Source organism: Mesoplodon mirus (genome assembly GCF_964341445.2).
Source record: "Mesoplodon mirus genome assembly, chromosome: 12".
NCBI lineage: Eukaryota > Metazoa > Chordata > Mammalia > Artiodactyla > Ziphiidae > Mesoplodon > Mesoplodon mirus.
The window spans coordinates 46,797,871-46,825,590 of record NC_138988.1 but is presented as its reverse complement, the minus strand read 5'-3'; the positions used below and the strand labels follow the sequence as shown (position 1 = coordinate 46,825,590).

General features: G+C 40.0%; 1 protein-coding gene across 2 annotated transcripts in view; it reads left to right on the top strand.

Annotated features, from left to right (window-relative positions):
* ANO10 (anoctamin 10) overlaps window positions 1–27,720 on the top strand; it is a 281,214-nt gene that overhangs the window by 53,998 nt on the left and 199,496 nt on the right. For both annotated transcript variants that reach the window (XM_082639734.1, XM_082639733.1), the window contains exons 2-7: window positions 1,627–1,779; window positions 8,564–8,761; window positions 9,901–10,035; window positions 21,038–21,157; window positions 23,537–24,106; window positions 25,502–25,557. In XM_082639734.1, the coding sequence (XP_082495860.1) occupies window positions 1,641–1,779; window positions 8,564–8,761; window positions 9,901–10,035; window positions 21,038–21,157; window positions 23,537–24,106; window positions 25,502–25,557 (1,218 nt within the window). In that variant the 5' untranslated portion in view covers window positions 1,627–1,640. The remainder of the gene's footprint in view (window positions 1–1,626; window positions 1,780–8,563; window positions 8,762–9,900; window positions 10,036–21,037; window positions 21,158–23,536; window positions 24,107–25,501; window positions 25,558–27,720) is intronic.

Sequence of the window (27,720 nt, the reverse complement as noted above, 5' to 3'; positions counted from 1 at the left end):
CCATCCACCTCACTACAAATAACTCAATTTCATTTTTTTTTTATGTCTGAGTAATAGTTCATTGTATATATGTGCCACATCTTCTTTATGCATTCATCTGTTGATGGACACTTAGGTTGCTTCCATGTCCTGGCTATTGTAAATAGAGCTGCAGTGAACATTGTGGTACATGACTCTTTTTGAATTATGGTTTTCTCAGGGTATATGCCCAGTAGTGGGATTGCTGGGTCATATGGTAGTTCTATTTTTAGTTTTATAAGGAACCTCCATACAGTTCTCCATAGTGGCTGTATCAATTTACATTCCCACCAACAGTGCAAGAGGGTTCCCTTTCCACCACACCCTCTCCAGCATTCATTGTTTGTAGATTTTTTGATGATGGCCATTTTGACCAGTGTGAGGTGATACCTCATTGTAGTTGGTCCTCTTTTGACCTGGCTTCCCTCATAGATCCTAGCCTGGGGAGTTTGATTTGGCTGATACCTTGAAATAGCATTCCTGATGTCTTTGTAGTATTATTTGAATCCAGCATTGATTTATAACACCAGTATTGCCCCAAACAAAACTTGTACTCTGTTAGAGAAAAACAAAGCTTATCAGTCCAGGCCAAACAAGCTGGATCTGTTTGATTAGATTGCTGAAAGATTGTGACTTCCCCCAAGGAAAGGAAAGATGTTCTGTGTTGTTGGTCATTCCTTTTGTGATTGTTCCCAAGAATTGATTTGCACTTCTACTTTGGAGTCATTAAAACTTACATTAAGTACAAAGCTAGAATAAATGAGTCTAAAGTCTGAAAACTGCCCCTGTTGAGAATCATGGAGTTAGAGAGGTCCACATGAGAAACATTTTCGAGGGAGGCCATTAGGCCTTAGTGACCGATGCCATTTGTGGGTTTCCAGGTTGACTCCATTATCTTCCCAGCTTGGTGACAGAGATAAAGATGACATCCCTGAGAAAGTTAGGGACACTGGGAAGGGAAGCTGATGCTGGGGACATCAACTCCATACAAAAAACATGAAATTGGGCTGTGTCAATTCCCTGCCCATAATGAATTGGTGATTCCCATTGTTTGTTGGACAAGGCCCAGTTAATTTGTAATAATCAGGGGCCTTCATTAGATACCAGCTCCCATCCTCCCTTCCTCTAACACATAGTTAATGCTCCAGCTGTACCTACTCACTTGTATTTCTCTGAGTTCTCTTGGCTATTTTTCATCATTGTTTTGTAGGGGAACACTGTTTCCTCTGCCTAGAATGCCACCCGTTGTCAATCTGGCAAACTCCTATTCATTCTTCTAAATCCTGTTCAGTTCACACCCTTTGTAAATACTTTCTTAGTCCTCTTGTGTGAACACATTTTACACTGTTATCCTTCACTTACCTGAATGTACCCCCTGCCGTATTCTGAGCTGCTTACGGATACGAGTGGTGTTTCCCTCGTTTTTGTATAGGGTCTGGCTCGCACAGGTGCTGTGAACCATTGGGTGAGCCTGTCACGTAACCCATCTGGCTCGTGAGAAATTTTCTTCTGCCCAGGAAGCCAGAATTAGGTTTAATTAAGAGAAAATACAAATACAGTCTATATTTATTTTTCCCATTATAACCCATCTTTGCTTTTTATTTTCAGCAAGTTTGTCAAAGATGAAAGTGACCTTTTCAGCTCTGGATACTCATGAGAGCTCTTTCACACCTCTGGTTGTCATAGAACTTGCTCAGGATGTCAAGGAAGAAACCAAAGAATGGCTGAAAAACAGAATTATCAGTAGAAAGAAAGATGGAGGTGAGTAAAATAAATATCACTCAGATTTAGTCATGCCAGTGAGTAAAACTATATTTTCAAATGTGTTTCACAGTTTTTTAATTGATATATTTTAAAAATTAATGTTTATTTCTTTGCTCTTTATTATTTATCTAGGACTTGAAAGGAGGTCTTAAATCAACATTAGATTGTAAGTCTCTCTTAGACCATAAGCAACGTGAGTGATTTTGTTCACAGCTATAAACTCTGTGCCTATGTACAGTGCTTGGTGCATAGTAGGTGCTTAATAAATATTTGTCAAATGAATGAATATCTTTGAGTATTCTTTCTGTGTTGGTTATGGTGCTAAGGGAGAGAGAAACACACTTCTGCCTGCAAGGATTTTACTGTCAGGGTAAAGAGACTGAATGCTAGTTCCAGGAAATTGAAGGAACAGGAAAACTAAGGAAAAAGCTGTTACAAAATACTGCATGATACTTTAAAAAAATCGTTATGTATACTTGCTGTGAAAGTAAAGGGGGTCTTCCCTGGTGGTCCAGTGGTTGAGAATCCGCCTTCCAATGCAGGGGATGCGGGTTCGATCTCTGGTCGGGGAACTAAGATCCCACGTGCTGCAGGGCAGGTAAGCCCATGCACCGCAACTACTGAGCCCACATGCCACAACAAGTGAGCCCGCATGCTGCAACTAGAGAGCCCACATACTCTGGAGCCCATGCATCACAACTACAGAGCCCACGTGCTCTGGAGCCCGTGTGCTACAGCTTGAGAGCCCATGCACTCTGGAGCCTGTGTGCCACAACTAGAGAGCCTGTGTGCTGCAGCTACCAAGCCTGCATGCCACAACTCGAGAGAAGCCCGCGCACTGCAACAAAAGATCCCACATGCTGCAACTAAGACCCAATACAGCCAAAAATAAATAAATATTTTTTTTTAAAAAAGAGAGAAGATGATAATTACCAATAGGAAGAATGAGGTATGTAACATTACTACAGTTTCTACAGATATTAAAAGTCAAATAAGGATGTATAATGAAAAAAAAGTAAAGGGAAGGAAGAGGTGACACTGGTGATGCTTTGTGGAGTGGTAAGGGATGACTTTATAGAAGAAGCTGAAGGTTAGCCCTCTCCTGTAGGGCACAAAAAGGGGGCTAGATCTGGGTAAGAGGGTGGAGGGAGTTTTACATGAGCAGACACTTCAGAAAACTACACAAAACAACCCCTAAAACTTCACTAAGTCTCGAAACACTGGACAAAATGTAAGTAAGACTCTTTTAAAAAACGATTTTAACTGTAAATGGAAATGGCTTCTTAAAAATAAAACTTTGAGTCAAAGTGGAATTTTTAATTTTTTTCAAACAATTGAACCAAAAAACAAAAAAAAACCTTTAAAAAGAAGAATACTTGCTTGCTGAAATCTGAGGTGTTTCACTGGACTGGAGTCTATTCTTTAAAATCCCTGTGGTGGGACTTCCCTGGTGGCGCAGTGGTTAAGAATCCACCTGCCAATGCAGGGGACATGGGTTCAAGCCCTGGTCCGGGAAGATACCACATGCCTTGGAGCAACTAAGCCTGTGTGCCACAACTACTAAGCCTGCACTCTAGAGCCCTCAAGCCACAACTACTGAGCCCACGCACCTAGAGCCCATGCTCCGCAACAAGAGAAGCCACCACAATGAGAAGCCCACGCACCACAACGAAGAGTAGCCCCCGACTCGCTGCAACTAGAGAAAGCCCGCACGCAGCGACGAAGACCCAAAGCAGCCAAAAATAAATAAATAAATAAATAAATTTTTAAAATAATAAAAAATAAAATCCCTGTGGTGTAAGAACATTTGTAGTGTCTTAGAGAGAGACACCAGTGTATTCCCAGTCGTCTTCTCTGCTCTTTGTGTGGCTTTAGCAAGGACACATGAGGATGGGGAGGGGAGGGGCATCCTCCTGCAATGCTGGGGCAGTCATAAGAGAACATTCCAAAAAAGTATTCTGGATCTTTCAGGTAAAGGTATTGGATTTAACACTCATATTTACTTTTATTCTCTTCCAAACTTCTATTAAAATGACAATAAAAGGATCTTTTAAAAAAAGACCTAAGTCCACGTTGACAAGAAAGGGGAAGATATAACAGCAGCACCATTCTGGAAGCTAGTGAACAGGTGATGAGCAGTGAGTAACTTCTCAGAGGTGAGAAATCCAGAGCTCAAGCTGACAGGGGAGAAAACTGAGATACAGTTTGGTTTACACTGCAAAATATTCCTAAAGACTCAGGAATTAGTGACATTAGGGGCCTATAGAGGTAGAAATAAAAATGGTGCCAAGAAAAAAAAATAATTGGCTGAGATCTGTTTAAGGAATAGTCTGATCCCTAGGTCCCTTCTGTATTCTACTACCCCAGCAGAAGTCTCTGTTATTCTCTGGAGAGGGTCAGATGCATGGATTTTGGCATGGGGGCTTTATGTACAGTTGGTAACAGGTTCTGTACTGAAAATGAGATAATTAATTGAATATTGTTACCCCTGTCCTCCATCCCACCAGTCTCATACCTAATTAAATTTCCACAGTGTAATCATCTCGGAAGGAGATTTGAATAATCTTTCCTTGAGGAATCTGAGCAACTCAAGACAAAATAAAGGTGCAGAAATCAAGAGTTGCCCATGGAAAGTAACCTGGCCAGACCACCTTGCATTAAAGGCCATCCTTTTTTTTTTTTAAATAAATTTTATTTATTTATTTATTTATTTATTTTGGCTGCATTGGGTCTTCATTGCTGCACGTGCAAGCTTTCTCTAGTTGCGGAGAGCAGGGGCTACCCCTCGTTGAGGTGCACGTGGGCTTCAGTAGATGTGCCCGCGGGCTCTAGAGCGCAGGCGCACAGGCTTAGTTGCTCCGCGGCATGTGGGATCCTCCCGGACCAGGGCTCGAACCCATGTCCCCTGCATTGGCAGGTGGATTCTCAACCACTGCGCCACCAGGGAAGCCCCAAAGGGCATCTTTGATGAGTTCCATCTAAACCTTCAGAACTTCTGTTCCACTTCTTAGAACTACTTTCTTAAACATGAGCTTATAACAAAAGATCACCAGACATCTGAGGAAAATCCCTAATGTGAAAGAGAAAGCTAAAAAAGATAAAAGAAAACCATGTAGGAGAAAACCAAAAGAGAATTAAAAGCTCAATTCTCAGTGTTATGAGAAGACAAACCACCTACACATCAAGAGTAGGATATTATAAAATAATCATTTAGAAAAAAAAGCAGCTCATAAAATGAAAGTATGAGAGCAAAATTTAAAAACTCAGTAAAAGGGTTAGAAGACAGTTTTGACAGAACCTCCCAGAAAGTAGAGCAAAAGGTAAAGAGTTGGAAAGAGAAAAAAATTAGGGAAATTAGAGGACTAGTCCAGGAGGTATACCTCTGAATAAAAGGAGTTCTAAAAAGGGAAGAGAGAAAAAGGAGAGGAAGAAATCATCAAAGAGAAACTCAGGGCTGATGTGTGCTTTTTCAGATTGAAAGGGCCCATGCAATGCCCAGCACTGTGGCTGAAAATGGCAAATCACTGGAAGGTTTCAGAACCCTGGGGACAGGGTAGATACTACAAACTTCCAGAAAAAAGAAAATAGGTCAGAAACACTGGAAGCTAGAAGGCAGTGGTATAATATCTTCATTTCTGAAGGAAAATGATTTTAGTCCAGAATTCTGAACCCACCCGGCTGTCAACAAGGTGTGAGGGTGGAGTGAAGAGAGATTTCTCTAAGAAGATAATGTTAACAGCCTATCTCTCTTGGCAGTGTATTGAGGGAATACTTGAATAATTGGCAGAGCTTGTGGGATTGAATTAGCAATAAGTACATAATAAACCAAGCACACGATAAGATACCAATTTTGGGGAAAACGGTAAGTTGTAGGGAAGGAAAATCATAGCATGTTGTAAGGCTCAACTATAACGTATGTAGTCATAATAATGAAAATACTGTTGATGGGATGAGAAGGATGATATGAGGATATTGTGAGAATGGGGTGATGGAAAGGGTGGGTGGAAATGATGAAGGTGGGTTGGAAAGAGGGCTAAATCCTCAGTTGCCAAGGTTTAAACAAAAATAAATAGCTCTATAATAAGCATGTTGTTTGGTGACGTGAAAAGAAATCACAAAGGAATCACCTGAACAAGTTGAAAGTCATTGCCTTGGTTGGGGGGGGCGTGGGGGGTATGTGGACTATTTTTCAGAAAAAGATGTTGACATATGTTTCTCTGTGAAGGTTATACCCTTTTATACTCCCCTAGCGATGTCTCAGAGTGCCTTTCCCCACTCACTCTGTGTCAGTTTACGTCGTCCAAGCAAGAGATGCCAAATGGGATTATTTTATTTTATTAAAATTTTTTTTTTTAATTTTATTTATTTATTTTTGGCTGTGTTGGGTTTTCGTTGCTGCATGTGGGCTTTCTCTAGTTGCGGCGAGCAGGGGCTACTCTTGGTTGCAGTGTGCGGGCTTCTCATTGCGGTGGCTTCTCTTGTTGTGGAGCACGGCCTCCAGGCACATGGGCTTCAGTAGTTGTGGCTCGCGGGCTCTAGAGCGCAGGCTCAGTAGTTGTGGCGCACGGGCTTAGTTGCTCTGCGGCATGTGGTATCTTCCCGGACCAGGGATTGAACCCATGTTCCCTGCATTGGCAGGTGGATTCTTAACCACTGCACCACCAGGGAAGCCCACCAAATGGGATTTAATGCACAGGAGGTTTGTTGAGGGGAAGATCTGTAGAAAGATAAAGGGAGAAGGAGCAGGCTTAGACATTGAGAGCCTTCAGACTTTGGTGTAGGTCTAACACTTCAGAAAGGAGAGAGGGAAGAAGGAGGCTTGGATAAGAAGAGCCTCCGACTACAGCACGGTTCTGAGAACGTATGAGCCAGGCCCAACATTGCCCTTTAAAGGAAACGCATGTTGAGCAGAAATGGCCTCATTCCAATGTACCCTGAGTGTTCAGCCTGTGGCTGGGAGCAGCGAGGGGAGCATGGTCTAGGTGTGAGGGTGCTGTGGCCAAAGAGGGGCAGCAGGAGGCTGCAGTCAACTCTGTTCCTCACAGCAGATTCTTTTGATGGGAGATCTGGGTGGAGCAGGGCACTTCCATGGCTGCCAGACCCACCAACCTAGTTTTTAACCCTACTTTGGATTTTTGCAAGTGTGAGAAGTGAAAAGTAGCATATTGGTGTTGGGTTTTTTTTTTTGTTTTTTTTTTTAAATTAAACAGAGCACCCAAATGATTTATTCAGCTGACTTTTGTTTTATAGCAACATTTTCTGAAGAGGTGACTCATGGACGATGACTCTTGAAGAAATTCTGTTACGGGAGCAAAGGACAGATTTCTTAGGTCAAAAAGACTGCACATAAAGCCCTACTCTTGGGGACTTAAAATGCAAATAAACATAAAATACGTTTTGAGTAATTTCACAATAAAGAAATCTGTTCAACTTTGTTTAACCCAATTTTTCGATGGTATTTAATCACAGATCCCCTTTTCCCATGCAGCATCTAGTATGGGTCATCGAATATGCTTTGGGAAACACTATTGAGGTAGCATTTAAGAAGAGTGGAACTTCAGAAGGGAAAATAGAAAACATACATACAAATCAATGTGATAACTTACAGATAGGTTTGCAATTCGTATATAAAATACAACCGAAGTCCAAAGTACTAGCCCTTAATAGCAGCCAAATTAGCAGGACACACTTTCAGAGAACATGGAGTTAAAATTCTTAACCGTGTGCATTTCCAAAATGCTGCTTCTCAAAAACACTAGGCTAATGCCCTATCCATGGAAGAGAAGAATCATACAAGTTTTTTTCTCTCTCCTTACACACACACATTGCATTTATCTTAATATGAATGACATTAAGGATTTTATATTTAAGAGACATTTGTGTTTTCTTTAACTTGAATATATCTTATATATATCTTTTATTGTATTTTATTTATATCTTTTATTGATTTTTTATTAAAGTCTTTAGTACCTCCGTCGTAAATTACCTAAATAATAGTACCATAGTACGTTAATCTGTTAATCCTTTGGGTAAGTGAAATATAAATTCTGCTCATTATCCTGTTACCATTTGATTAGTAGTTTATAATTCCTGTCAATCCTCTAGAGAGGATAAATAGTAAAGAAATAAATGTACCTTAAAAAGTTTGATGTAGGTAGAAATTAAAAATTAGGAAAAAATTTCCTTTTTCTCTATATTTTAAGTGAAATAATTCCATATACAGTATCAAATCACAATATCTACTCTTAACATTTTGTGAATCTGTTTAAGAAAAATACCTTTAAACCTAACTGCATGTATTTATGGGAAAAATCATTGAAAAATTATTTTGCTGTTTATTATTTAGTATTTAACATTCACAAAATCTGTTGTAGTCCAATGTAATTGTGTTACATTTGCAGCATTTTTATTGGGATATTTTATTTCAAATTTTCTTAAATTTTGGTATTTTATTTTTATATTAAACTATATTCTTTTGCTCCGTATTTTTACTGAGAGCTAATAAATATTCAATTCTTGTCTCATATTCTAATTTGAGTAACTGGCAAGCCACTTATTATTACATTTGCCAATTTTGGCATTTATTTCAAAAAGCTATAAAGAACTGCCATCCCCAGCTTACTTATATTTCTTATTTATTTGGAAGATAGATTTAAATTGTTAATATAATTTATTTGCCTTCTACCAAACTAGGAACATAATATTTGTTTAGAATGCTTTCATTTTTGAAACTTTTATGTTTATCTCTGTCTAAGATTGTGCTTATCTTTTGTTTCTGAAGGTGCTCAGCTGTTGTTTAGACCGTTGTTAAATAAATATGAGAAAGAAACACTAGAAAATCAGAACTTATATCTTGTCGGTGCCTCCAGGATTAGATTGTTACTGGGGGCAGAAGCAGTGGGATTGGTGAAAGAGTGCAATGATAACACCATGAGAGCCTTCATGTATGGAACCCGACACAACTTCAAAGGTTTTGATGGTGAGTTCCAAGATTGCTTCTACCAGAATCAATTTATCAAAAAGAAGTTTTTGATGAATAGATCAGGGGTCAGCAAACTTTTTCAGTAAAGGGCCTGATAGTAAATATTTTAGGCTGTGTGTACAATATGATCTGTCACAATTATTCAACACTGCCATTGCAGAGCAAAAACAGCCTTCAACCATAAGAAGTGAATGGGTAAGGCTGTGTTCCAGTAGAATTTTATTTATCAAAGCTGGTGGGGTTAGATTTGGGGTTGCAGATTTACTTTGTAACCCCTAGAATAGATGAACATAAACTAGGATGACACATGTAACTTATATTATTCTACTTCTTAGAATGGTGAATGTTCACTGGATTGATACAAATAAGAAACACAGTAGTATTCCAGTGTCCTATAATCCCCTATTCTGATTCTGTTATGGCTTCCAAGGGGGTTCCACAAGAGAATGGTTTCTGGAAAGAACTGAGAAAGCCAGGGTGGCTATGTTATCAGTGTGGGAGTTTGCTTTCAGAACCAGACTGGTCCGTTTCAGGGCTTTCAGAGTTAGAAGATGTGATTTCGACTTCTTCAGACTCACTCACTCTGGATTTTTTTATATTAGTAAATAAATGATCAAGGTGAAATTCACCTCATTTGAGAGGATTCACCTGTCAAGAAACAACACTATTTTCTTATCAGACTTTCTTCTCCCTCATTTATGGGAGGGATGTTCAACTGCAGAAGGGAATGGCCTGGGCTTGAGAGTTTGAAGGGGGAGAATTTGCCATGTAGGCAAACTACAATTGCATCCCTAGTTAAAAATACTGTCAGAATTAAAGAATGTATTGCCTTCAGCTCATTGGTATTAAATGAGATCAAGCACGTGTCTGCCATTTGGATGTTTGTACTATATTATAGAATGATTAGTATAATCATTAAAGAATTATATATTATATGAAGGCATTACAGAATATTTTTATTCTTACAAAATATCTAAGGAGCTTTATGTTCTATTTAATTTGTCAGTTTTATACTTTGCTTCCTCATGTTTATTATTGTCTATATCATTATTTCATAATCCCAGGTTATTTGAATATTATTAATTTTATTTTGGCTATTACTGAGAAAATAACTGTAAATCTTTGTTTTATTTTAGATGATAATGATGATTTCCTCACCATGGCAGAACGTCAATTCATTATCAAACATGAACTTGAAAGTCTTAGAGCCAGAGATGAAAAAATGATCCCTGGTTACCCCCAGGCAAAGTTGTACCCAGGAAAATCATTATGTAAGTCATTGTATCAACTGGCTTCATTAATATACATTCTAATGCAATTATTTTTCCTTAGGAGACATAAATAACAAATTACAGAGGCTTTTTTCCCCTCTTACTGAAGAGCTTATGCAACTTTACAGTAACTTATTTTTCATAGTTGTATCTTTTTCCTTTAGACCTTAATTGTATTGCATTTTTAGATCAATTTATTTGTTCTTTATGGTTCTCTGCTTCTTATTTACAAGGTCTCACAGCATTCAGTAAGCTTAAAATTCAGCGTGAACATATTTGCACATTACTCAGTTAAAATTAGCAAAGCTTACCTTATACCCAAACCTTGTAGTATAATGAAAATCTGTGGAGGAATAAAAAACAGAGACACTGTCTTTTCCTGAAGCTCTCTTCCCATCTCCTTTCATCTCACTGGGTATGAACATGTACAAACATAGAAAGGCTTAAGAAGATTCACAGTGTGACATAATAGCTGAATGCAAATTAGCAGTTTGTAACTTTCTGATTTTGTGTAATTCCATTTGAACGAAAATACTAGTTTGCAGACTGAAAGTATTTACTACAATGTGTAATTCCAAATTTGCCTCAAACCCGGATAATGGCAAGGCCCAGAGCATTTTTGCTGCCTAAAATATTCTTTAAACATAGAAGTTTCTGTGTCCCCTAGTCTGGTTTCCTTCCAATAGTCAGTGTCATCCAGGCGGACGGATGCCCAAGAGTCAGTCCATATTCAAATTTTCTCACTTGTCACCAAATATATTTTAGATCTGGTTTGTTGAAACCAAGATCCAATCATACATCACCCATTTTGTTTGGTTATTATACCTCTTAAGTCTCTTTTTTTTTTCTATTGTGATGAAATACATATAACATGTTATATATGATTTTTTAAATTTTATTTATTTATTTATGGCTGCGTTAGGTCTTCGTTGCTGCATGCGGGCTTTCTCTAGTTGTGGTGAGGGGGGGCTACTCTTCATTGCAGTGCCTTCTCTTGTTGCGGAGCACGGGCTCTAGGCACGTGGGCTTCAGTAGTTGTGGCACACGGGCTCAGTAGTTGTGGCTCATGGGTTCTAGAGCGCAGGATCAGTAGTTGTGATGCACAGGCTTAGTTGCTCCGTGGCATGTGGGATCTTCCCAGACCAGGGCTCAAACCCGTGTCCCCTGCATTGGCAGGCGGATTCTTAACCACTGTGCCACCAGGGAAGTCCCTATATATGATTTTTAAGTGTACAGTTCAGTGGTATTAAATACATTCATAAAGTTTTACAACATCATCACCATCCATCTCCATAGCTCTTTCCATCTTGTAAAACTGAAACTCTATCCATTAAACAGTCAGTGTCCTTTCTCGCCTAAGTTTTGAAATCAGGAAGTTTTGTATTTCTTTTTCGAGATTGTTTTGGCTATTTGAGGTTCCGTGAAATTCCATATGAATTTTAGGATGGATTTTTCTATTTTTGCAAAAGACATCATTGGGATTTTGATAGGGATTGCATTGAATCTGTAGATTGCTTTGGATAGTATTGACATCTTAACAAGATTAAGTCCCGTGAATGTGTTTCAATTTCTTTATGTTTTCTTTAGTTTCTTTGAGTATTGTTTTATAGTTTTTATTGCACAAGTCTTTTACCTCCATAGTTAATTCCTAAATATTTTATTCTTTATAATGCTATTAGAAATGGAATTTTTTTCATAATTACCTTTCCAGATAGTTCATTGTTAGTGTATAGAGATGCAACTGATTTTTCTGTGTTGACTTTGTATCCTGCTACTTTGATGACTTCATTTATTAGCTTTGACAGTATTTCTGTGGAAATTTTAGCGTTTTCTACATATAAGATGATATCATCTGTGAACAGGGATAATTTTACTTCTTCCTTTCCAGTTTGGATGCTTTTTGTTTCTTTTTCTTGCCTAATTGCTCAGGCTAGAACTTCCAATAGTATGTTGAATAGAAGAGATGACAGTGGGCATCTCTGTCTTATTTCTGATCTCAGAGAAAAGCTTTCATTCTTCCACCATTCAGTATGATGTTTGCTGTGGGCTTTTCATAGATGGATTTTATTATGTTGAGGTAGTTTCACTCTATACCTCATTTATTGAGTGTTTTTTATCATGAAAGAGTGTTGGATTTTGTTAGATGCTTTTTCTGCCTCAATCGAAATGATCATGTGGGTTTTCCCCCCTTCATTCTGTTAATGTGGTATATTACACAGATTGTTTTTAGTATGTTGAACTATCCTTGCATTCTAGAAATAAATTGCACTTGTCATGGTGTATAATTCTTTTAACATGCTGCTGAATTGAGTTTGCTAGCATTGAGTATTTTTCCATCAGTGTTCATGAGGGATATTGGTCTGTAGTTTTCCCTTCTTGTAGTGCTTTTGTCTGACTTTGTATCAGGATAATGCTGGCTTCATGGAGTGAGTTAATAGTGTTCCTTCCTCTTAAATTTTTGGGGAAAGTTTGAGAAGAATTGGTACTAGTTTTCCTTTAAATATTGGTAAAATTCACCAGCGAAGGTATCAGGTTCAGGGTTTATCTTTGTCAGGAGATTTTTAGTTACTGATTCAATCTCCTTAATACTTATAGGTCTGTTCTATTCACATTTTCTCTCCCTTCCTGATTTAGTCTTGGTAGGTTTTGTGTTTCTAGGAATTTGTCCATTTCATCTAGGCTACCCAGTTTGTTGGTATACAAGTGTTCATAGTACACACTTACAATCCTTTTTATTTCTTTAGAATCAGTAGTAATGTCCCCATTTTCATTTCTGATCATAGTCATTTATGTCTTCTGTCTTTTTTTCTCAGTTCATCTAGTTAAAGATTTGTCCTTTTTTTTTTCTTCTTTTTTTTTTGGCTGTGTTTGGTCTTTGTTGCTGTGCATGGGCTTTCTCTAGTTGCGGTGAGCGGGGGCTACTCCCCACTGTGGTGCGCAGGCCTGTCATTGTCACGGCCTTTCCTGCTGCAGAGCTCGGGCTCCAGGCACGTGGGCTTTAGCAGTTGTGGTGTGCGGGCTCAGAAGCTGTGGCTCGCGGGCTCCAGAGTGCAGGCTCAGTAGTTGTGGCGCACGGACCCAGCTACTCCACAGCATGTGGGACCTTCCTGGGCCAGGGATTGAACCCGTGTCCCCTGCATTGGCAGGTGGATTCTTAACCAGTGTGCCACCAAGGAAGCCCCCAGATTTGTCAATTTTGTTGATGTTTTCAAAGAACCAACTTTTGTTTTAATTTTCTCTATTATCTTTCTTGTCTCTATTTTGTTTATATCTGCTCCAATCTTTTTTATTTTCTTCCTTCTGCTAGCTTTGGGTTTAGATGGCTCTTCTTTTTCTAGTTCCTTAATAGTAAAGTTAGGTTGTTATTTGAGGTCTTTCTCATTTTTAAATATAAGCATGTATAGCTATAAATTCCCCCCTTAGCCATGCTTTCTCTGTGTCCCATAAGTTTTGGTATGCTGTGTTTTGTTTTCATTCATTTCTAAGTATTTTCTAATTTCCCCTGTGGTTTCTTCCTTGACCCGCTGGTTGTTTAAGAATGTGTTGTTTGGGCTTCCCTTGTGGCGCAGTGGTTGAGAATCCACCTGCCGATGCAGGGGACACGGGTTCGTGCCCCGGTCCTGGAAGATCCCACATGCCGCAGAGCGGCTAGGCCCATGAGCCATGGCCACTGAGCCTGCGCGTCTGGAGCGTGTGCTCCACAACGGGAGACACCACAACGGTAAGAGGCCCGCGTACCACAAAAAAAAAAAAAAAAAAAGTGTGTTGTTTAATTTCCACACATTTGTGAATGCCCCAGTTTTCCTTCTGTTATTGATTTCTAACTTCATCCCGTTGTGGTCAGAGGATACTTTTTATGATTTATATCTTTTTAAATCTGTGAGGCTTAATTTATGACCTAACATACGGTCTGTCTTGGAAAATGTCCCACATACACTCGGGAACTAAGAGTGTGTTAGTTCTTTACTGCCTGACTTATATGTAAACTGCATTTTGTAGTCTCCCCTGTCTCTGAGTTATACTGTAGACATGTATTATGGATGCTTTTCTTGCTTTCCTTGTTGACCTGTATGGCTTTTAGGAGGTGTCTGGAAACCTGAGTGCAGGTACTCATCATTCCTGTTTGTCTGCATTCCAGTTATCTGCATATGTCTTGATATTAATTATTCTGTAGCAGGTTTTTTTTGGACATATGTTCTTTCAATTTGTGGATTAAAGATTACCATGATTTCAGAAACATTCTCTTCAGTTACCTTTGAAGATTTCTTTGGCTGTGTTTTCTCTCTTCTTGTCTTTAGGTATACCAATTATATGTATGTGAATCTTACATATTCTCTGAAATATTTTAAAGTTTTTGTGTAATTTTCTTAGTCTTCTTCACCATTTTCTGGCTTTATTTTTTCAGTTTTTCCTTTTTCAATAGCTTTTATTGACTTTGTATCTCTAGTAGTTTTATTTTTCTCTTACTTTGCTTTTCTAAGCTTCTACCTTCAGCTCTGGTAGGTCTTCCTCTAGTTTTAATTTCAGAGATGTGGCTTGCTTTAATTTCTTTAATTCCTTGAAGAATTCCATAATTTTTCATTGCTTTATGCTGTAATTTTTTTGCTATGTTTCTTCTCTGCCTTTTTTTTTAATGGTCTTCCTTTTTTTCCCTTGTATTCTTGCATAGTTCTATGGCAGTTTCTTTGTGGTGTTTACTTATTTTTTAATGAGTCCCTATTTTTTTCAGACCAGCTATTTTGGGAGGAGTTGTGTGTTTTGGGGAGAGGGGATGTTGGGGGCCTCCAGTCGGGAACTGTGGTGGTCAGGAGGTTGGATTTTGCCTGGCAGTGTGCTCTCCTTGAGTTGTCTTAGAGCCTCCATGGAGCCCTGTTTCTTATCAGGAGTTTTTGTTGGGTTTGGCCTTTAGGTCTGTCTTTAGCCAACAAAGACCCACAGCTCCTGAGCTGCTCACCTCCATCCCTGGGTTCCAGCAGGCAGCTCTTTTCCCAAGACGGCAGACCCACGCTTTCCTTCCTCCAGCCTCGTGTCTCTTGTCTGGCTGTGGTGTCTGGCAGGGAGCAGACACACTTCAGGGGTGTGCCAGGCGTCCCCTTTGCCTTCATTCTGGGCAAGGGGACAGTGGTTTCCCACCCCTCAGTGTCCAGGAGAACCCTGCCCTCTGCCTGCTGGCCCTGGTTTGCAGGGGCATGGGTGCTCTTAGCTTACCCTGGGCTGACTTTTAAGGCCACTTTTCAAAGTTTGTGATTTCAGTTTATAGTTTGTTTTGTTTTCTTTTGTTCTGCTTTCATCAAAGGTAGGGTTTCCTTTTCTGCTTCCTGTTTACTTTGTTGTTTTTAATTTGGCCTCATGAACAAGAACAGGGTAGGGGTGTCTTTCTGCCACCATTTGTTACCAGGAGTTACGCATTCTGTTTTAGGCCATTGTTTGGTGCCATTCCAAAATTTCAAATCTTTTTTTAATCTCTTAGTGGGAGGGCATGTTTTCAGACACAGCTGGGCCCTGTATCAGTTAAAAGGCTAAGCCGGCTAAGGCACTGTCCTAGTTGTTAATGTGAGCATCTCCTTTCTTCTTGTTTATCACATTAATCAGACCATCACGTGGAAATCACTGCTTCCACCTGTTAAAGAGTGAGTGTACGCTTTCATCAGACGGGACTCAGGAGCAGCAGTTTCCCAAGTGCTCCCAGTTGCTTCAAAGACATTTTCACTGAACGAAAACCTTGCCGAAAATATGTAAATGGATTTCTCTTGGGTGTGTAGGTAGCCAGTCTGGCGTCCTGAAGCCGTAATAGAAATAACTTTCTTGTGGGCAGGATGAGGCTTTTGTAATCAAGGATCCCTCCTCCCTCCCTTCCTTCTCTCTTTCTTTTTTGCAATAAATATGAAAACAATAAAATCATCTCCATCGGGATCGTTTGAAATTTTGTATGCCATCTGAGATAAGAATCAAATTAAAGTTGTAGAAGCCTGGATTTTGAAATTCTGCATTATTCTCTTCCTCTTTGTCTTTGAAAGTGTGATCATAATATTTGGTTGAAGAAGGAATGGTATGCGCATAAAGTGTGAACTATTTTCAGAGTGCAAATTTTCGAATGAATGAAACTTAGAGTAATTTAAAGTCCTAGATTTTCATGAAGTTAATCCGTAGAATTGGAGCTGGCCAGAGCTTTCATGAGAGACACTCTCCTCTATCTTAGGTTTAAGTTAATTTTACACGCAATGATTATAATTTTATTTGTCATAATGTTGTGTTTTGATGGAAAGCTTTCATTAAGTAGAGAGCAGCTTGCGTGGTTGTAAACACGAGCTAGGGGCAGTTGACAGTGCCGTGAGCTCCGCAAGTCAGGGCTCCGCTCTCCCATCAAATAGCAAACACGTGGAGAACTAGGAACTGGTTATACGTGTGTCTTAGTCATCAGCGGTCATCTTGAGGGGCATCTCCTTTCCAGTTTTCTGTGTGAGCTCTGATCTCTTCATAACCTCAGACTGCCTTTGCCTGTTGATTCCTAATAGTTAATAGTCATGCAAATAACCTAACGAAAGATTTTCTTTAGAAAGAGGAGTTGATGGAGCAGAGAATTTCTTATGTATTAAATTTATCCTAAGGGATATTATTTAGCTTAGGTAAAAGCTCTGTCTCAAAGTGTCTATCAGATGATTCTGATGTTTTGATTGATGGGATATGGCAATATCATGGTAGGTCTTTAATATTATATTGTTACTCTTTTAGAACATTACAGTAACTACTTCTGAATATCTTCTATATACAAATGGTTAGATTTTTAGAGTGATCAGATATAATCTGTCTTCTAAAAGTATTTATTGACCTTATGAGAATAATAGAGTGGATGTCAAGTAAATATCATGTAACAGGCTTGTGTATAAGACAGTGAAACCATTGATGTTTGTGTGTGTGTATGTGTCTAGTGCTGGGTACAGCACCATATATCTATATCTGTGTATCTCCACACACACTGTGTTTTGCCACGTACATACTTGCAGTTTTTATGTTAAGCAGGGATGAAAACAATGCAGGAATATGAAAATGTATTTTGAAAACACAGGTATCCCTGAGAAGCAGTTTTTTCCTCTTTAAGACAAGATTGGTCTGTTCACAGCTGAGAGCTAGATGCAGGCGGGCCCTGGGCGGGGTGCTGGGCACAGCAGCGGCTGCAGGGCCAGAGGGACTCTGTCTTCACTGTGTGGCCTCCACTCCCAGTCGGCGCTGATCACCCCTCTGCTGGATTGGAGGCAGCATGACCCGCCCCTCCCTGCTGCACAGAAACGCCGGAAGGAGTTGTGGGAGGGATTTGTGCTTTTTTACGTCATGTTAAACAGACTGTGTTAGTATTGTTATTGAATTATTTAATTTAGAGGGTCCTACTCACAGCCAGGCTACTCTCCCTTAAATTAGATTTTGGTTAGTTTTGCTAATTATTAAATGGCTGTAATAGTTATAACCCTAGTTCTTGACAGCAGATCATTCAGCATTCTTAAAGGAAGGAATCTTGGTTTGAATTGTTCCTTTCTTTAAATAGACCTGCACAGCATCATATTTTCCTTTGAAGGTAAGGCTCAGGTTAATTACATGCTTCACTGACATGCGAAAGTCGACAGATTGGAAAAAAAAAACCCTCTATTTTTAGAAGCTGAAACCAGAACCATGCTTTTGGCATTGATGGTGAAGAGAAGCCCAGTAATTTAGGACTTGTGGTTTTATATTCTTTCTGAGTCCCTCAGTTTGCAGCCTTATGTTTAGAGGTATACAAGTGGCTTTTTATGCTTGTCTGGAGAGTTTTCTATAGCAGAATGGAGTCATTTCTTTAAAAAGAGTTTAGAAATAGTAAAATAATAATTTAGATGTTATAAGTCAGTTCAAAGTTCAGAAACTTTATACAGTAGTTGAAAAGGATAGTAATAGAAGAAAGAATAAGGTACAGCTCTGCATCCCTAAAGAAGAGCTAAGAATCAGAACCGGTGTGGGTGATTGACTTTCACTCATGTTAGCTACAAAAAAACCCACTGAAACACTTTAGAATAAGTCATGTACCACAATGTTCATTGCAGCACTATTTACAATAGCCAGGACACAGAAGCAACCTAAGTGTCCACTGACAAATGAATGGATAAAGAAGATGTGGCACGTATGTACAATGGAATATTATTCAGCCATAAAAAGAAACGAAATTAAGTTATTTGTAGTGAGGTGGATGGACCTAGAGTCTGTCATACAGAGTGAAGTAAGTCAGAAAGAGGAAAACAAATACCATATGCTAACACATATATGGAATCTAAAAAAAAATGGTTCTGATGAACCTAGGGGCAGGACAGGAATAAAGACACAGATGTAGAGAATGGACTTGAGGACACAGGGAGGGGCAAGGGTTAGCTGGGACGAAGTGAGAGAGTGGCGTGGACATATATACACTACCAAATGTAAAATAGCCAGTGGGAAGCAGCTGCATAGCACAGGGAGATCCGCTTGGTGCTTTGTGTCCACATAGAGGGGTGGGATAGAGAGGGTAGGAGGGAGATGCAAGAGGGAGGGGATATGGGGATATATGTATGCATATAGCTGATTCACTTTGTTATACAGCAGAAACTAACACAACATTGTAAAGCAATTATACTCCAATAAAGATGTTAAAAAATATATTAAAAATGGACTTAACAGCACCAGAGGCTGATATAACTTAAACCATCACCTTTTTACCCTGGTTGTTGATATTTTGAGTATATACCTTTTTCAGTTATTGAGAAGGGGGATTTTATCACAACCCTAGATTTTTAAGACTTTTTTCCTCTGTATAACTTATGCATGAGATATAGTTGTAAGAAGAACCATCTATTAAGAATCCATTTTTTTTTAGATCCATACTTTTTCCCGAGTATTTTCAAAATCAGTTTTATCTTTTCTAATCTGATAAGAAAGGCCTACATTCACAAACAGCAAATATCAAAATCAGAAAAAACGTCCTGCTTTCAGCAATCGTTTGGTATGATTTTAACACCTGTGCACATATCTGAGAGAGACGAACACATTTAACGGAAGACAATATCCCCTAGTGATAATATTGATAATTTTTCCTACTGTTAGTATCAGATACCTCCTCTTTATTATCCTTTTTTCATTTCTAAGAAGTTAGGTTTTCTTTTAAATTGCTCTGAAGATTTTATAATAGGGCATCTGTCCTGAGAATACCATCTCTCTTTGTTATATGCAGTATTTGTACATCAAATACTTAAATCATGTTTCTCTTCTACGCTGCAGATATTTATTTGCCATCCTCATTGAAGGCCCTACTGCCTGATATGCTCATCACTTGTCTTTGGGAACAAGGTAGATAGGAGATAAGGAAGGCAGCCCTCAGAAGAGATGAGCTGATTAAAACAGCTGTTAGGAACTTGCGTGGAAAGTGCTCCATCTCCCCCAATATGGCACAGGGCATGCATTTGAGTTCTCCAGGAACTGAACTCATTTCCTCTTAAAGACCTGAAGACCAGTGAGTCATTCTGAATAATTATGGATGAGAGAATGCCCTGTTTTCATTTATTATCATTAGGGGATATTGTCTTTGGTTAAGTTTGTTTGTTTCTCTGTAACCAACCTGGGTTCTTGGACTCTTCAATCAATAGAAATTGTGAAGAAGCCAGATGAAATTCAGGGAAGGCTTTATTGGGACTCATGCTGCAGCACAAGGGAACTAAAACAAGTAACAGGTGCCATTGCTTGTTCCTGGGGGGTGGGGGTGGGGGGAGGTACAAGGTGGTCCCTTAAATAGGTTGAGGCTGGGGGCGGATTGGTGGGTCAGGCTGGAGGCGTGGCTTAGGTTGTCTGCCCAGCCGCTTGGTGGTGCTGTGTGCAGGGGGCATGTGCAGTACTCTGCTTTTGCTCCCAACTCCTCAGAAGTGGCAGTTGGTTTGTGGCCTTTTTGAATCTTATTTTTCATAATTTGCCCCAATGGCGCTTGGCCTGCATAAGGCAGTTTTTAGTCCCTTATAATTTCTTCATATTCTGTTGCTGGAGGAGACATTTGTCCAGGTGCAAACACTCCTATAAAGTGTCCCAGGTCCCAGCCTGTCTCATCTCCCAGGTATGTGCACAAGTGTTAAAATCATACCAAATGATTGCTGAAAGCTGGAAGTCTTTTTTTATTTTGATATTTGCTGTTTGTGAATGTAAGCCTTTGTTAGCAGATTAGGAAAGGTAAAAATGATTTTGAAAGTACTCAGGATCAGTAACAATGAAAGGAACTGAACATTCTCTTACCTTCACTGTAGTGAGAGGACAGATAGGTAAAATTTTTTCTGGAGGCTGTTTTGTAATATGTGTCCAAGCTTAAGATACATATGCTCTACTCTTGGAGCTAACAATTCTACTTCTAAGTGTATGTACCAAGGAAATAGTTGACAGGTGGGGAAAGTTATATGTATAAGAATTTTAACATTATTTATAATAGTGAAAAAAGGAAACAAGTATTTTTCAACAGAGGATTAGTTAAATTATAGCACTTCATACAAGGGAATATTATGACGCCGTGAAAAAGGTCATTCATGTTCTATTTATATTGTCATTGAAAAATATTCATCATATACTACTACTACATGAGAAGATTACAGAGTGATGTGTAGAGAATGACCCCTTTTGTTTCTAAAATAAATACTTATGGATGTATATTTTGAAGTCTGCTTATACACTAAATTGCTATTTACAGTGGTTATGTTTTTGTGGAAGGGAGAGAATAACAAGGGCCTCTCTAAATTCTAACCTGTGCCTTTCTGTAAGGTTTAAAATTTTACATCGACTTGTATTGCTTTCATAGCCAAAGGAAATAGTAAAGATATTTACATTCTGAAGAACAGAAGAATACACACCTTGGGAGCAGGCAGGATAGCGTTGATCTCCGTGTAGACCTTCTCTCTTCCTGGAGAGTTTAGGTAGCATTTGATGAAGCATATCATGAACAATCTCAAACCCGTCTCGCCTGTTCCTTCCGCAGTGAGGAGGCTGCTCACATCTGGCATCGTGATTCAGGTGTTTCCACTGCATGACAACGAAGCCCTGAAGAAGCTGGAGGACACCTGGTATACTCGGTTTACCTTAAAGTATCAGCCCATAGGTATGTGTCAGCACCTGCTCTCTTAGAGAAGAGGAAGATGCAGCAGTGGTGGTATCCCTCTTGGGTAGATACTTAATGCTGTGCTGGGCAGGGCTCACCAGCTGCATGTGGGCAAAAAATTGGTGAGGGGGATAGAGGGGTTACATGACCTATTTGTTTATTTTATTTTTTCTGATACCATTTTAGATGAACTGAATTACAGGCTGTTATTAAATTTCACCAACGACACAGGCAATCCAGAGTGGCCTTCATGAGTACGTGTCAGATTTGTTGTAGAACATACTTTATAAGAATCTAGTTTGACTGTGAATATTTTGTGTTTGAAAATTTCTGTTTCTTTAGAGCTAATCAGTGGGCCAAGCTGCATTCATTCTTAGTGGCAGACTAGCAGGCCTAAACATCTTTTGAGGTAGTTTATAAGGATCTTGGTGTGCATTACTGGAACTGTGCATTTTCTCTGAAGACACTTAGAAGAATAACCATTAATTTATTTGGTGTGTGTTGAACTTTACTCTGTGTAAACTTCTGTCAATATGGATGTTCAAGTTTTTTTGGTTCAGTTATGTCTTTTAAGCATAAGGATTATATTTAAGATGGTAGTTTTCACCATAAACATTACCATCAGTTTTTCTTTAAAGGACATTGCCTTTTTCACTTTGTTTAAAGGAATTACTCTCAAATTTTCTTTCTAATTGCCATTTCTGAAAACAATTATTATAATATTGTAACAGTGAACGTAAATCATTTTTAAGGTCAAATTTTGAAATTACATTTTGAATTTTTTCTTGTATTCTTTGAAAGGAAAAATGTTTGTTTTTGATAGTTCCAGGTGGTGTAATAGTCATTTTACATTACACTTAGGACATTTTTTCACCTTGTTTAGCATTTAGATGGCAATACATTTAAATATTGCCTCTAGGTCTTGTGAGTGACTGTATCCAGAAGCTACTTCTTAGAAAGTGAGGGGGGAAAAGTGAGTTGATGGTGAAGGCTGAGCATGGGTGTGATAGTGGTTTAGAGGCCTCTGGGAGTGCTGGGACTGAAGATAGTAGCTGGGGCTCAGTAAAATTTTGAACTTCCCCCTGAGATCAAAAGAGAGAGGTGTGGGCTTCCCTGGTGGCGCAGTGGTTGAGAGTCCGCCTGCCGATGCAGGGGACACGGGTTCGTGCCCTGGTCTGGGAAGACTCCACATGCCGCAGAGCGGCTGGGTCCGTGAGCCATGGCCACTGAGCTTGCGCATCAGGAGCCTGTGCTCCACAATGGGAGAGGCCACAACAGTGAGAGGCCCGCGTACCACAAAAAAAAAAAAAAGAGAGAGAGGTGGTCTGATGTGGAGCCCAGGACCATGAGTGGCTTTTTTTTTTTTTTTAATCTTTTAACCTGATTCTGATTTGAGGTTACCTCATCATACCCACTGTTTGAACATGCTCCTGAGTTAGTAGAAGAATTAAGGATAGGGGAAAATAGTATCCCTGTTTACTGTAAACCATCCACATAGACTGATCTGACACATTATCTTAAAAAAAAAAAAAGAAAAAAACACAATGTTTTAACTTCATGTAATTAACCAAGAAATACTAACTCTAACTATTACACCTCCCTCACCCCCTGCATCCCACCTTGGTCCCAGTGCAAGATGCTTTTACAGTCTAGGCAGTCACCCATGTAGATGTGGCCGGCAAAGGACACGGTGTTCATGACCTCGTTTGGGTTAGCTAGCTGATGTTGCTTGGCCCTTCTTCTGCCCAGTGCATTTATCTATATGAAAGTATAGATAAATGTATTCCATGTATTCTAAAAGTTAATGTGTAGAACATTGTTTTGTGCTTTTGAATAATTTTTCTTCAGTGTATTGAAAAGTTTGCCATGACATATTGATGAAAGTTTACAGCTTTGAGTAGGGGGGGCAGGATACTATGGATGAGGAGTCTTCTTTGAAAGTAACCTCTATAACTCTAGTATTAAAGTGAGAGAAAAGTGGGGAGCATAAAGTAAACCCCCAAATTAAGCTGGTTCATTGGCCACTGCTGAATTTGAACTAGGACCTTGGAGACTGAGGATGATCCCGAGGTGAGTTTTTCCTTGTGAAGAAGGCATCCACCAGATGAGAAGGTGAAGAGAAGCAGACCCAAAGCAGCCCCAGCAGCTGTGGCCTGAGCCCTGAGCTGGGGGAAGTGTCAGGCTTATTGCTATAGAGACAAGAGAGGTCTTTGTACTTCATGGAGGATGGATTTACCATCACACACTAATTGGGAAATAAGGGTTTTAAATCATCCCCACTTAAGTACAAAAGTGAATAAGCTTACTTGAAATGATGTTTTAAAAAAATCAAGTCTTTGCCAGTCGGGACTTAAGGTCCTTTTTTTCCTTTCGTTGTAGATAGTATTCGTGGCTACTTTGGAGAAACAATCGCTCTTTACTTTGGATTTTTGGAATATTTCACTTTTGCCTTAATCCCTGTGGCGGTCCTTGGGCTACCTTACTACCTGTTTGTGTGGGAAAACTATGACAAGTACGTGGTCTTCGCCTCATTCAACCTGATCTGGTCCACAGTGATCCTGGAAGTGTGGAAGCGTGGCTGTGCCAGTATGACCTACAGGTGGGGGACCCTGGTCATGAAGAGACAGTTTGAGGAGCCCCGGCCGGGATATCACGGGGTCCTGGGCATCAATTCCGTCACCGGCAGGGAGGAACCACTGTACCCCAGCTACAAGAGACAGTTGCGCATTTACCTGGTCTCCCTGCCGTTCGTGTGCCTCTGTCTCTATTTCTCTCTGTTTGTCATGATGATTTACTTTGACATGGAGGCCTGGGCCTTGGATCTACATGAAAACAGCGGGTCCGAGTGGACCAGTATCTTGTTGTATGTGCCCAGCATCATCTATGCCATCGTGATTGAGATCATGAACCGCCTCTATCGATATGCTGCCGAGTTTTTAACTTCATGGGGTAAGACTCAGTGCTTTGAATTTATGTCTCATTTGCCTATAAGAAATATTGCTTCGATCATAGGATTCATGTAACTGCTACCTTGCAAAGAAGATAGATGTTGCTCTGGGCTCTTTCTAGAGACATAAGGAAAAGTCATCGGCTCTGGGAGCTCTGATGATCTCCAGGTCACGGTTCTCCCAGCGCTCATTTATTGTTAGTTACCATGTTCTAGGTGCCCTGCTAAGCACTTTATCCATTGTTCCTCATTTTCACCTGCTCAGGACACCATGAAATAGAAGTTATTTCACAGTTTTATGGCTAAAGATACTGAGAATTAACAAAGTTTAGACAGCAAATGGTAGAGCCAGGCTAGTCCAACCTGTGCTCCTAATACTATATTGTGTTTTATGCTAAGGATAAAATCAGTTGAATTATCTCCACAATACTCTGGCTGAAAGAACTATGTCTGGGATCTGAAAACCAGTTGTGTGGGGCCTCCCATTGAACTCAGTGAAGGCAGGTGTTCTTGTCTGTCTCTGTAGTAAAAGAGGGACTTGGTTATAGTTTTAAAAAGGTCTTGATGGGCCATTCACTCATTAATTAATTTATTCATTCAAACAAATAAATAGGCTATATTAAGCCCTAGGAAGAAGTCTAGACCTTAACTTCATGGACCAGAAAGGTATTTTAAATTCTTTTTATTAGTCATATAACAACAGCTACCATTTATTGAGTACTTTCCTTGAGCTGATGCTGAGTTTCGGTAGTATTTCTAATCCTGTCGGTGACCCTGGGAGGAGGGTGGTGTCAGCCCTGTTTTGTAGGCAAGGAGGCTGAGTGTCAGGAAGTTAAGTGACTTGCCCAAGGTGAGATAGTGGCTGAGTTGAGGTTCAAATCCAGGTCAGCCTAACATTGCCTCTCTGTGCAAGGTGATACTTCTGTTCAGAATCTTCCTTTTTTGTCTTTTTGCCCTGCTGTCTTGGGACCTGCACAATGTCTCCTTTTCTTAGGGTGGAAATTTGAGTTTCCTTTTAAGTTAATCCTTATAAACTTTATTTATTGCCCTACTCTTTAGAGATTGCTCTCAGTTTTACTGTTACCGCTGATACAGGGTCTTTTTCTGGTATCTGTGGGATCATTTGCCAACACTTACAACATTTCTTTGTTGCAGTAATATTTAAAAAATAATTTCGGACCACGGTGCTATTGCAGTATCTTGAAAAATGTGTCTTAAATTTAGTTTCTTTTTTGTTTGATGTTCTTGGTGGTAAGCAGTAGCCTGGCACGTTTACTGACTGAGGCTCTGTTTTTGAACATCTCTGTCCTCAGCACAAGTCTCACTTTACTTCATGACAATGCTCCCATTCTGCTTTCTTACCTGAGAGACATTACCTCTCCTTTTTATTATTTTAGAGAATCACAGATTGGAATCTGCCTACCAGAATCACCTAATTCTGAAAGTGTTAGTGGTAAGTAGATCTTTTATATACAAGTCCATTGTACTTTTGAAACTAACACAAACTACTTAATATTTAGGAGTATAAATATGAAGACTTGATTCTGATATAAGGTATCAGGTAGTTAATATACTGTCCAAGTAGGCAAGGATCAATTAATGTGTGTTTACATAAGTGTTCAACAGTCTTATTACAAATATGCACATGGTATAAGACTTTAAATGTAGAAATTAGTATTATAGCCAATTTCCGATTATTTAAAAAAACTACTTTATAGACACGTTTCTATTATTTTCCTTTTGGTGACTTGGGTTTGAATGTTTCATTATTCAACAATCCTTCCAGTTATCCACCTTCTGTTTAGTGATGGAGCATTAAATTTTTATTTTTTAAAAATTTTGTCTAAGAAATTTCCAAAGTCCAAGAGGTTCCCAGCATGTTTTGAAGAGTAGGAGGAAAGGGATGGAGGGAAGGCACTGTGTAACCTGCTTGCTGTTTGCGTAAAAGCACACACATTATGCCTCTTCCCACCATTATTAGAAATAACAAAGAGGTACCAGTCTGAAATCACTTTGTTTATCCGGAGATTACCTCGGCTGACTGTAACATAGCTGAGAATCAAGAAAGAGTGCATAAGGAGTCCTCTGAACTATCCACTGGAATTGATTTAACCCAGTCCATGTACTTTACTCCCAGGCCCTCGCTTAGAAAGAGCCTTTGTTCCAGCTGTAGAAGTCATTCTGAGAAGCTTATTTATCTCGTTTTTCCATCCTTAAAAGATGAAAAACCACCATTAGGAAGGTGATTAGGTTTCTGGAAGTAGGTAAATTTATAGAGGCAAGAGCCGGGAAGGAAATGGAAAACCTCTCATAAATAGGTAATGAGAATTCAACAATTTCAGCAATTTGGACATGAGAAAAGGGGCAAGCGGCCATCCATATCTAAAGAGGCTCCAAAGGCCTCACTCTAGCCGTGTAAAATAATTTATATTCAAAATGTTGGTGCTGAGTCAGCAAGGATGCTCCGTTCTGTGTTCTCTGTGTGAGAAAACAAGCAGGGGAATGTGTAATGCATTAAAAGCTTCATTCAGAAAGATCCCAATATGGAGCTTTTACCTTTAGAGGTAAAACACTCCATTTGTCTTAAAGAATTTAGTTATTTGTAAGACTTGATTATTCTCTGATGCCGCCAGATACAGTGTCAGGTGACTGTCTTGTAAAGATACTCATCCCTTAGAGTCTGTTCATCCTCCACTGTGTGTGCTAGGTCTCTCCCTTCCTTTTCAATCTTGTGCGGAGAGCGTTTCTCAGCCTTCGAGCTTTTGCTTTTCAACTTCTACTCTAACTCAGCACCCCCATCCCTACCCCTACCTCCCCCTACCCTGTGGCCACATTGTGTTACTGCTCATTCTCTCCAGTGACTCCCCCTTCCCTCCCTAATGAAGTGCTCATACTGCGCACAGAGCAGTCTTTTGTCTCGGAAGGTGATGCTGCACAGGAGGAAGTAGCCAGCGTGCGGCTGGGGGACAGGAAGGAAACCCATCAGTCCTGGGGGCAATTGCAGGCTCTTGAGCAGGGGAACTACTTGAAGAAAGGGCACCTGTTGTGGTGGGATCTCCACCCCACTCCCTGCACCCCTACCACTGAACCATGTGTCTGGGCAGGGCAGTCTCAGGCCCATGGTGACAAAGATGCTGCCCCCTGGCCAGGCTGGTTGTTCTGGCTGATCTCTCTTGCTAGTGCCCCTCGGCTACCTAGGTGTCTCTCTGGGGGGAGGGGGGATCTCAGGTCCCTTGGCACAGAGAGACTTCCAGGGCTGGACTGCTTGTTGGGGCAGGGCCCTCCTTTCTGGTGCTGCCTGGCCACCCCACCCGCTATCTTTCCGTGGGGCAGGGGAGTGGCAGGGCGGAAGGGAAGGAGAGCACATCCCCTCGCAGCTTATTGTTAGTGGGGGTCCTCGTCAGTCTCCCTGTTAGTGCTGCTGGGCTTGCCTGTTGTCAGGACTCCTATTCTGAGCGGGGTGGGCAGGAATGTGCCTCCCTGCTGCCTGGGTTACTAGGTTGGGGGTGGGAGATGCTGGGCCTTGGACTCTCTTTTGTAAGAAAGTAGTGGGGACATAAGATGCGCTGGTGCTGTGTTGTTCCTTCAGCCCTGGGGTCCCAAACCTGATCTTCGT